Source organism: Salmo salar, chromosome 13 (assembly GCF_965601325.2).
Source record: "Salmo salar chromosome 13, fSalSal1, whole genome shotgun sequence".
Taxonomy (NCBI): Eukaryota; Metazoa; Chordata; class Actinopteri; order Salmoniformes; family Salmonidae; genus Salmo; species Salmo salar.
Window position 1 is genome coordinate 104399645 of NC_138303.1, and position 12145 is coordinate 104411789.

At 43.5% G+C, this 12145-nt stretch overlaps 1 protein-coding gene across 2 annotated transcripts in view; it reads right to left on the reverse strand.

Annotated features, from left to right (window-relative positions):
* Nucleotides 1-12145, reverse strand: part of LOC106568440 (endoplasmic reticulum metallopeptidase 1) — a 48767-nt gene that overhangs the window by 4712 nt on the left and 31910 nt on the right. For both annotated transcript variants that reach the window (XR_014380214.1, XM_014138771.3), the window contains exons 10-15: nucleotides 10561-10735; nucleotides 6744-6934; nucleotides 6239-6391; nucleotides 5468-5670; nucleotides 3535-3650; nucleotides 1439-1602 (exon numbers count right to left, since the gene is read on the reverse strand). Coding sequence is in view for 1 of the 2 variants with exons in the window: in XM_014138771.3 (XP_013994246.3) it covers nucleotides 1439-1602; nucleotides 3535-3650; nucleotides 5468-5670; nucleotides 6239-6391; nucleotides 6744-6934; nucleotides 10561-10735 (1002 nt within the window). In the remaining variant the exon portion in view is untranslated. The remainder of the gene's footprint in view (nucleotides 1-1438; nucleotides 1603-3534; nucleotides 3651-5467; nucleotides 5671-6238; nucleotides 6392-6743; nucleotides 6935-10560; nucleotides 10736-12145) is intronic.

A 12145-nucleotide genomic window follows, 5' to 3' on the forward strand; every position in this document is an offset into this window, starting at 1 on the left:
GTCATACAGAAATCAAAAACCATGCAGGGAAAACTGCTTTGTTGTACAATGTACATCAAACCAGGTCAGAAATCCCAAAACTCTAGTTTGCAATGCTCCCACATAGGGAAATAGAGCCTATGGGAAGAGCCCTGTGGCTTCAGGCTATTCGGCGTGGGAGAGTCAAGGAATTGTGGGGACCCCGGTGTCCAAGTACACATAGCTATGTGTATGGAAAACATTTCACAGGTAAGCACTACTTGTAGCTGTACAATCTGTTTGTGTTGTTTGTCTTGGCTAGCTAGCTAATGTTGCGGTCGGAGGATAGCACCGTCATGAAATGGGCCATGAGGGTTGCCTTACAATATTATTAGCTCAGGAGGAGGCAATGTTAAAGTAATCTTTAGACATGTACTTTTCTTCAATTGAGTTTTTGTATTTGACTAAAACAAGCAGTCAACAAGAAAGTTGTTTTAAAAAGGTAATTTTGGGGTAGCCAAGGAGGGAGGGGCTGCAACATTCTATACAGACGGAGTATGGAGCCCCCATTGATTTTGTTATGTTTGAGTCACTCAGATAGCATAAGCCATGGCAAAATTGCAGGAAATTAGCTTTAAAACTGCACATTTCCTCTCAGCCCCGTGGCAATATGTGTAGAATTCTAGGAATTGATGCTATAACATTTGTACAATCAAAATATACTGTCTACATTTGTCATTTTATTTTCTAATGATCTGTCGCTGGGGAAACATGCCTGGGTGAGAAGAAATAACAGCAAGCATGGGCTTGGATCACGACATAACAAAAGAATCATTACAGACCAAGTCGTCCTACTAAACAACGCCAAGTCGACAGACTAAAACAACCATAATGGCCTCAGCAAAGTCGACCAGGAAATAACAACAATGAATAGCTAGGGATTCTGATTCATACACGATGTTTGGGGAAAGGCAGACTTGTGCCCTGAGACAAGTGACTGAGTGAAACATCTGTCTGGGGAGATGACAGCGGCTTGTTCTAATCCAATCGTTGCAGCAGGTTCAACCGATACCCCGCCTGTTTCTTTACAGACAAAAGAACTAGCCAATAGTTGTTCAGAGTGCACAGCGCTTCACACTGTGAGTGAAAGATGTTCTGGCAGCTGAAAAATACTTTTTTCCCCAATCATGGATAATTACAAAAAATACTAATCGTATTCTGAAAATTCTCCATCTCTATTACGATACTTGTTTTGTCTGAGTACTCGGCCCACCCCTAGTACACTGTACAAAGACAAGCATTCCTCCAAAGGCTCATGTGCACAAATTCTTTTGAAAGTACACTGTGCATTAAATCCAAGCTTGCAGTGAAAAAAGGACTGTGTTAATTAAGGTGCTAACACAGCAGGTAAAGCTGATGTCATGACATTATCTCAAACAGCTTTGCCTGTTTGGAATCCTAAATCCCTAATATTCTCTACCTGTATTTCGAACCAGAAGTTCCAGGCTGGGGCATCCAGGCCGTGGGAGTAGAATATAAAGTACTCTCCAGCCAGGTGGTACTGGGGGACACCGTCCCCAAACGACCAGCTGGACAGAGAGGCCCCTTGGTGGGGTCTCAGGTAGAGGGACATGTGGCTGGGACCTGGAGGACACACACACACAGTCAGTACATAGTCACACACAGTCAGTACATAGTCACACACAATGCATGTAACAAACTATGGTTCCTAAACACTGCCTTTTCTCACACAACATTTGGAGAGAAAAGGATTGGAGTAATGGATCCTACAGCAGGTAGTGATAGAGGATTGGAGTAACGGATCCTACAGCAGGTAGTGATAGAGGACTGGAGTAACGGATCCTACAGCAGGTAGTGATAGAGGATTGGAGTAATGGATCCTACAGCAGGTAGTGATAGAGGATTGGAGTAATGGATCCTACAGCAGGTAGTGATAGAGGATTGGAGTAATGGATCCTACAGCAGGTAGTGATAGAGGATTGGAGTAATGGATCCTACAGCAGGTAGTGATAGAGGATTGGAGTAACGGATCCTACAGCAGGTAGTGATAGAGGATTGGAGTAACGGCCCCTACAGCAGGTAGTGATAGAGGACTGGAGTAATGGATCACACACACACACAACCCCCTGAGTCAATACATGTTAGAACCACCTTTGGAAGCGATTACAGTTGTGAGTGTTTATGGGTAAGTCTCTAAGAGCTTTCCACACCTGGATTGTGCAACATTTGCCCATTATTCTTTTCAAAATTCTTCAAGCTCTGTCAAATTGGTTGTTGATCATTGCTTGACAATTATTTTCAGGTCATACCGCAGATTTAAGTCAAAACTGTAACTTGGCCATTCAATGTCTTCTTGGTAAGCAACTCAAGTCTAGATTTGGCTTTGTGTTTTAGGTTATTGTCCTTCTAAAAGGTGAATTAATTTCAGTGTCTGGTGGAAAGCAGACAACCAGGTTTTCCTCTTGGATTTTGCCTGTGCTTAGCTCCATTCAGTACATTTTTTATCCTGAAAAACTCCCAAGTACTTAACGATTACAATCATACCCATAACATGATGCAGCCACCACTATGCTTGATAATATGGAGAGTGGTACTCAGCAATGTGTTGTATTGGATTTGCCCCAAACATAACACTTTGTATTCAGGACAAAAAGTTAATTGCTTTGCCACATGTTCTGCAGTATTACTTTAGTGCCTTGTTACAAACAGGATGCATGTTTTGGAATATTGCTATACTGGACAGGCTTCCTTCTTTTCACTTAGTGGAGTATTGTGGAGTAACTACAATGTTGTTGATCCATCCTCAGTTTTCTCCTATCACAGCCGTTAAACTCTAACTGTTTTAAGGTCACCATTGGCCTCATGGTGAAATCCCTTCGTCTCCGGGAACAGAGTTAGAAGGATGACTGGGTGTATTGATACACTACCCAAAGTGTAATTAATAACTTCACCATGCTCAAAGGGATATTCAATGTCTGATTTTTACATGTATTACCTTTCTACCAATAGGTGCCCTTCTTTGCGAGGCATTGGAAAACCTCCCTGGTCTTTGTGAATGAATCAATGTTTGAAATTCATTGCTCAACTGAGGGACTTTACAGATAATTGTATGTGTGGGGTACAGAGATGAGGTAGTCATTTAAAAATCATGTTAAACGCTATTATTGCACACAGAGTGAGTCCGTGTGACTTGTTAAGCACATTTTTATACCTGAACTTATTTAGGCTTGCCATAAACAAAGGAGTTGAATACTTATTGACTCAAAGCATTTTAGCTTTAAATTTGTAATAATTCAGTAAATATTTCGAAAAACATAATTCCAGTTTGACATTATGGGGTATTGTGTGTAGGCCAGTGACAAGCAATCTCAATTCAATCCATTTTAAATTCAGGCTGTAACAACAAAATGTGGAAGAAGTCAAAAGGCTGTGAATATTTTCTGAAGGTACTGTAGTGGTAGAGGATGAAGGGTCGTCATTGTTCTTAACTGACTTGCCTAGTTAAATAAAGGTTAAATAAAAAAAATACCATGTTCAATGTTCATATAATCTCACCTTTGACTTCAAATGTGATCTTCACTGTGCCCCATTTTGTCTGTTCTTTAGAAAGCACCTGAAACTTGATGGGAGACCTGGGAAAGACTTCAGGGGCTGGGAGGTACCAGTTCTTCCTGAAAAAGAGTCAATTAACACAATGCCGTTGTTTAGTTATTTTGCTAAACCAGTCGATACCTGCCAGACATGTTCAATAAAAGTAATAAGAAATGTATGGTATGTGCATGATACAGTAAAATTGTTTTTCCTTTATGAAACACATTTGAAAACACAACCAAATACGTCAGTATTTCGTTGCCATAGACAACACATTTTGAACCCCTTTGAGATACAATATAATACAGATCATATCTGCAGTATAGTAATAATAGTTCTTTCATTCAGCTATGTGTGACCGTAGAGATCCTATTAAATTAGTATACAGTGCATTCAAAAAGTATTCAGACCCCTTGACTTTTTCCACATTTTGTTACAGCCTTATTCTAAAATGGATTCAATTGCTTATTTTTCAAATTTATAAAAGATAAAATACAGAAATACCTTACGTAAGTATTCAGACCCTTTGCTATGAGACTAGAAATTGAGCTGAGGTGCATCTTATTTCCATTGATCATCCTTGAGATGTTTCTACAACTTGGAGTCCACCTGTGGTAAATTCAATTGATTGGACATGATTTGGAAAGGCACACACCTGTCTATACAAGGTCCCACAGTTGACAGTGCACGTCAGAGCAAAAACCAAGCCATGAGGTTGAAGGAATTGTCCGTAGAGCTCAGAGACAGGATTGTGTCGAGGCACAGATCTGGGGAAGGCTACCAAAACATGTCTGCAGCATTGAAGGTCCCCAAGAACGCAGTGGCCTCCATCATTCTTAAATGGAAGAAGTTTGGAACCACCAAGACTCTTCATAGAGCTGGCCGCCCAGCCAAACTGAGCAATCAGGGGAGAAGTGCCTTGGTCAGGGAGGTGACCAAGAACCCGATGGTCACTCTGACAGAGCTCCAGAGTTCCTCTGTGGAGATGGGAGGACCTTCCAGAAGGACAAGCATCTCCGCAACACTCCAATCAATCAGGCCTTTATGGTAGAGTGACCAGACGGAAGCCACTCCTTAGTAAAAGGCACATGACAGCCCGCTTGGAGTTTGCCAAAAGGCACCTACAAGATTCTCTGGTCTGATGAAACCAAGATTGAACACTTTGGCCTGAATGCCAAGCGTCACGTCTGGAGGAAACCTGGCACCATCCATACAGTGAAGCATGGTGGTGGCAGCATCATGCTGTGGGGATGTTTTTCAGCGGCAGGGACTGGGAGACTAGTCAGGATCGAGGGAAGTATGAACGGAGCAAAGTACAGAGAGATCCTTGATGAAAACCTGCTCCAGAGCCTCAGACTGGGGCGAAGGTTCACCTTCCAACAGGACAACGACCCTAAGCACACAGCCAAGACAACGCAGGAGTGGCTTCGGGACAAATCTCTGAATGTCCTTGAGTGGCCCAGCAAGAGCCTGGACTTGAACCCGATCGAACATCTCTGGAGAGACCTGAAAGTAGCTGTGCAGCGATGCTCCCCATCCAACCTGACAGAGCTTGAGAGGATCTGCAGAGAAGAATGGGAGAAACTCCCCAAATACAGGTGTGCCAAGCTTGTAGTGTCATACCCAAGAAGAATCGAGGCTGTAATCGCTGCCAAAGGTGCTTCAACAAAGTACTGAGTAAAGGGTCTGAATACTTATGTAAATGTGATATTTCAGTAGTTTATTTTGTCATTATGGGGTATTGTGTGTAGATTGATTAGGGGAAAAAAACTATGTAATCCATTTCAGAATAAGGCTGTAACGTAACAAAATGTGGGAAAAGTAAAGGGGTCTGAATACTTTCTGAATGCACTGTATACTACGAATTCTAATTCCTAGTTCTATGGGTATGACTCACTTGACAAGGAACTTGACAGGTAGGAACCAGGGGTAGCCACAGAAAGGCCTGTCCTCCTGACAGCTGGTCCTGATAGTGTCGTTGATCTCTGGTATGATAGGCGTGATGTGCTGCATGCCAGTGTAGTCAAAGCTGTTGATCCACAGACCCGAGTCTCTGCTCTTCACCTGGCCATCCAGACCATGGAAGGTACGAGTGGTGTGCTGACAGGAAGAGAGAAAAGGTGAAAAGATATTCAACAACTCATGGTAGAACACCTGAGAGGGAGTTGTTTCAAAATAACATCTTTAGCAGGAGCAGACAAAGACATAGTCAACATTGACACACAGTTGTTCATTTGAAATAAGAGTGTGTTTGTTCTTAAGTCCTGGATAAATCAAAATGTGCTTGGGGGAGCAGGCAGAAAGACAGATGGTCAACACTGCCAGGTTGTCATTGTAATATAAAAGTCCACCTAGGTCTGTATTTAATTGAGCTATACACACACTAAGCCCAATGCATCAGATGATTGTTTATTCAATGTTTTTATATCTGTCAGTAACTGACTTGGTTGGATAAATAAAGGTTCCATTTAAAAAGTTGTCAGGTGTGTGTGTGTGTGTGTGTGTGTGTGTGTGTGTGTGTGTGTGTGTTGTGTGTGTGTGTGTGTGTGTGTGTGTGTGTGTGTGTGTGTGTGTGCGCGCGTCTAAGCAGAAAGTGCCTGAGATGGTCTCGGGACTAGACCCGTTTGGGGCGTGGGCCGGGAGTCGGGTGTGTGTCAGATGGTCTCACCTGAAGAAAGACCCGTTTGGGGCGTGGGCCCGAGGGGTCTGCTGTGTAGGGGAAGAACATTCCACACAACACCAGCACCAGAAACACAGTGAACACCGTTCCCAGACCTGCCAACAGCCACTTAGTAGACCTAGCCAAGTAGATGAAGTGGAGCTGGGGGGAGAGAGGGAGAGAGAGAGAGAGAGAGAGGGGAAGAGAGAATCAAAACACACTCATCAGATCCTTCAAAGCTGTTTAAAGTCATCAGCTGATATGATATTTCCTACTCATCATACCCATTTCATCTTTCTGCCTGATATCCTCCATTCCATGGTGGAGGGGAGTTGCTGCTGACCTGGTTGGTAGTATAATGTAATAAATATTGCTATGCTGGCGCTTCCAAAGGTTTCTATGGGAATGTTATTTCCACAAAGACTACAGTCAGGAACACCATTCGTTGGTGTTCCTGTCCTCTTCCCTCTTTTGGAAAGCTAGCTAGTATTAACCATGGTACAACTCTACTCACAAAGAAGGAGGAGAGGAAGAGTGTGGTGAGGGTGACGAGGGTGGCCAGGACCACGTCAGGGGGGATCTCTGTGCCGCTGCGCCCCAGAATGGGCGTGAAGATCTCAAACACAACCCAGATCAGGAACATGAAATGGACATAGGGCAGAGCCAGACCCAGCTGGTAGAGAACAGAGTACTTTACCGATGCACCTGGAAACACAGGAGAGATACATTAACATTAAAGGGAAGGTTGCACGATATATTTCCACAAATCTAACAACGTAGATTGATGATATTCCATCTAAAACAGTCTTTATGCAAAAGTTTTTAAAATAATAATACACTTCTATTTTCATAATTTGAATGACATTTATCAACACTTTACTTGACACCCATAACCATGACATAACCTGTTATAAGATGGTCATAACACTGTCTAGACATATTTAGACCTGTTGTGACTTACACTACATGACCAAAAGTATGTGGACAACTTCTCGTCAAAGATCTCATTCCAAAATCATGGGCATTAATATGGAGTTAGTCCTCCCTTTGTTGCTATAACAGCCTCCACTCTTCTGGGAAGGCTTTCCACTAGATGTTGGAACATTGCTGCGGGGACTTGCTTCCATTCAGCCACGAGCATTAGGGAGGTCGGGCACTGATGTTGGGTGATTAGGCCTGGCTCACAGTCGGCGTTACAATTCATTCCAAAGGTGTTCGAAGGGGTTGAGGTCAGGGCTCTATGCAGGCCAGTCAAGTTCTTCCACACCGATCTCGACAAACCATTTCTGTATGGACCTCGCCTTGTGCACGGGGGCATTGTCATGCTGAAACAGGAAAGGGCCTTCCCCAAACTGTTGCCACAAAGTTGGAAGCACAGAATCGTCTAGAATGTCATTGTATGCTGTAGCATTAAGATTTCCCTTCACTGGAACTAAGGGGCCTAGACCGAACCATTAAAAACAGTCCCAGACCATTATCCCTCCTCCACCAAACTTCACAGTTGGCACTTTACAGTCGGGCAGGTACCGTTCTCCTAGCATCCGCCAAACCCAGATTCATCCATCGGACTGCCAGATAGTGAAGCATGATTCATCACTCCAGAGAACTCGTTTCCACTGCTCCAGAGTCCAATGCCGGCGAGCTGTACACCACTCCAGTCGACGCTTGGCATTGTGGTCTTAGGCTTGTGTGTGACTGCTCGGCCAGGGAAACCCATTTCATGAAGCTCCCAACGAACAGTTATTGTGCTGACGTTGCTTCCCAGAGGCAGTTTGGAACTGAATGGTCAAATACCAAATCGTGTTAATGTCATTGTTTATTTCAAGGTACAGTATGTCTTTATTTTTGCTGAACTGCCTGATCTTTATTGGTCAATATATCTTGCAGGATATCATGGAAGCCAATGTTTGTGTCTGCCATTATACCTGGATTAGGACAGTGCTGCTAGTAATAGCACTCGGGTTAGCATGTGGCTAGCTATAGCTACCATCATCTTATGTGGACAGTGCTGCTAGTAATAGCACTCGGGTTAGCATGTGGCTAGCTATAGCTACCATCGTCTTATGTGGACAGTGCTGCTAGTAATAGCACTCGGGTTAGCATGTGGCTAGCTATAGCTACCATCGTCTTATGTGGACAGTGCTGCTAGTAATAGCACTCGGGTTAGCATGTGGCTAGCTATAGCTACCATCGTCTTATGTGGACAGTGCTGCTAGTAATAGCACTCGGGTTAGCATGTGGCTAGCTATAGCTACCATCGTCTCATGTGGACAGTGGCTTCACTCCTGCTCGTGTAGTGTTCTTCTCTTGACGTCACTTTTTCCCGACATGACTTCGGTAAAATATGAATTTGTCACAAAATACTAATGTAAAAGTGATATGTCGTACTCGTACTTTTAGTTGGAAGGATGAAACAAATCAGAATGTTTAACAGCAACCGAATTCTGTAATCTTTAACTAACCTAACCCAGACCCAGCTGGTAGAGAACAGAGTACTTCACCTGCACCAAACAAATAAGAGATCAATATAAAACCCTTTCAATTCAAAACTAATCATGTGATACATCAATGTATTGTTGTTGCTGCTGAGCTGTGAAAATGACCTGACAACCTTCTGACTGAAACATCACACTTAATAATAACAATGGGAGCATTGAACAGTATCCATGTCTATCCAGTAACCTGTATCCATTTATTGTTCATGAAAAGGAATTTCCTTATGGAAAGCAACTTATCTATCGATCTACAGTGCATTCAGGAAGTGTTCAGACCTCTTGACTTTTTCCACATTTTACAGCCTTATTCTAAAATGGATTCAATTGTTTTTCCCTCTCATCAATCTACACATAATACCCCATAATGACCAAGCACAAACAGGTTTTTAGAAATGTTTGCATATTTATAAAACATTGAAAAACTTAAAAATCACATTTACATATTTATTCAGACCCTTTACTCAATACTTTGTTGAAGCACCTTTGGCAGGGATTAAAGCCTGGAGACTTCTTGGGTATGGCTCTACAAGCTTGGTACACCTGTATTTGGGGAGTTTCTCCCATTCTTCTCTGCAGATCCTTTCAAGTTCTGTCAGGTTGCTTGGGGAGCGTCGCTCCACAGCTATTTTCAGGTCTCTCCAGAGATATTCGATCGGATTGAAATTCGGGCTCTGGTTGGGCCACTCAAGGACATTCAGAGACTTGTCCCGAAGCCACTCCTGTGTTGTGTTGGCTGTGTGCTTAGGGTCGTTCTCCTGTTGGAAGGTGAACCTCCTGAGCGCCCTGAAGCAGGTTTTCATCAAGGATCTCTTTGTACTTTGCTCATCTTTGCCTCGATCCTGACTAGTCTCCCAGTCCCTGCCACTGAAAAACCTCCCCACAGCATGATGCTGCCACCACCATGCTTCACCATAGGGATGGTGCCAGGTTTCCTCCAGACGTGAAGCTTGGCATTCAGGCCAAAGAGTTCAATCTTGGTTTCATCAGACCAGAGAATCTTGTTTCTCATGGTCTGAGAGTCCTGTAGGTGCCTTTTGGCAAACTCCAAGCGGGCTGTCATGTGCCTTTTACTGAAGAGTGGCTTCCATCTGACTACTCTACCATAAAGGCCTGATTGGTGGAGTGTTGCAGAGATGGTTGTCCTTCTGGAAGTTTCTCCCATCTCCACAGAGGAACTCTGGAGCTGTGTCAGAGTCACCTCCCTGACCAAGGCCCTTCTCCCCCGATTGCTCAGTTTGGCCCAGCAGCCAGCTCTTGGAAAAGTCTTGGTGGTTCCAAACTTCTTCCATTTAAGAATGATGGAGGCCACCTATGTTCTTGGGGACCTTCAATGATGCGGACATTTTTTGGTACCCTTCCCCAGATCTGTGCCTCGACATAATCCTGTCTCGGAGCTCTACGGACAATTCCTTCAACATCATGGCTTGGTTTTTGCTCTGACATGCACTGTCAACTGTGGGACCTTATATATAGACAGGTGTGTGTTTTTCCAAATCATGTCCAATCAATTGAATTTACCACAGGTGCTCTAATCAAGTTGTAGAAACATCTCAAGGATAATCAATGGAAACAGGATGCACCTGAGCTCATTTTGAGTCTCATAGCAAAGGGTCTGAATACTTATGTAAATAAGTTATTTCCGTTTTTTTTTTATACATTTGCTAAAATGTATAAAAACATGTTTTTGCTTTTTCATTATGGGGTATTGTGTGTAGATTGGTGAGGGAAAAAAAATGTATTTAATCAATTTTCGAATAAGGCTGTAATATAACAAAATGTGTAAAAACTCAAGGTGTCTGAATACTATCCGAATCCATCCATCTATTCTCTCCTCACCTCTGAGTTTAAACTCCCTGGCGAGGAGCAGCTTGGTGGTCAGAGGGAAGGCCACCATCAGCATGGGGACGTAGGCAGAGCAGAGGCCGTTCGCTGTGAGGTAGACCAGGGCACCGCACCACAGCAGCAGGCTCACGTCAAAGTAGAGCTCCCCCACCTCCAGACGACGCACACCCTGCAGGAGGAACAGACAGACCAGGTCAGCAAGGAACAATCCCTGTCACTGGTGTATTGATACAGCATGCAGGAGGAACACTCAGACAGGGGTCAATAAGGGCAGACAGACATCCATTCCCCCAAAATAGGCTTATCCATTTAATTGTTATATCAACATCAAGGTCTATCAAAATGTTTTTCTCTCATGGCTACTTGGCTGCATAGTCAGTCAGATTTGTTTTGATGCATGTTTTATTGAGCTGCCTTACACAGACCATGTGAGAACCATGGAGAGAGTCTGAACTTCAGCCCAGATAGACCCAACCTGACATCCCACAGGCGAATGGCCAGGACTCTCCCTTTCGCTCTCCCTCTACTTCGCTCAGTTTCTCTCGCTCAGTCTCGCCCTCTCACTCTCTCTCCCACCGCCCCGCTCTCACTCCACCCACTCTCGTCTCTCTCTCCCGGCACCACTTAGTGATGTGTGAAGACCAACAAAAGGTCTCATTCACAGAGTTTAAAACCACTCCATTATCGCCAGTACTGTGCCTGAATCACACATAATTCTGACTCTGTTGCCAGGAGGAGAATGTTGTTTAATCTACCTCTTAATATCCTCTAAGTTTACCCTGGCACTGTAGTGAAGTATGAATTACTGCCTTCTACTACTGCAACCATAACAGTGGAGACTGGCGCCACTCAGTGTCTCTGTGTCCAGGCCTGGAGCTCTGCCACTCAGTGTCTCTGAAGGAAGCAAAGGCTAGCCTGCTACAGCACCACTACCTACCATAGAGCACTGGCATAAAGCATTGGCTACATCCCAATATGCAGGCAAATATAGAACTGACAATACATGCCCAATACATAGCTTCATTCCAAGTGGTATGGTATGCCAGTGTGCATATTAAAATATAGATATTGTTCACACCCATGGAACAAATGCACCCAGGACAATACCAAAATAACCCAACGTGGTTACAGACAGAACAGAGGGGTCAATAACAGAAACTAAGTCTGTATAAACGTGGCTTTGCAGGGCATTAGACTATAGTACTATTGACACAAGTCTGTTGAAAGCACAACATACGCATGCTGTTTTAAACCTGCAGAGCTGAACAGTTTCAGAATAGTATCTGCTGAAAGCTTTTCAAAGCGTCTGGGTGGTGGAACTTTTTCAGTCATATGACTGTGTGAGTTTCTGATGTTTCTAACAGGTGATACAAATCACTGCAGTATCGAGTAGGGCTGTCCCCGACAAAATAATTAATATTAGTCGACAGAAAGTAATCTGTTCTTTCGACTAATCGATTGGTCAAATTCTTTTTACTTGTATTTTTCCATACATAGGCACACCCTATGTGTTTTAATGAAATCAAAACACCTGAGCTCAATTTTGAGTCTCATAGCGAAGGTTCTGAATACTTATGTA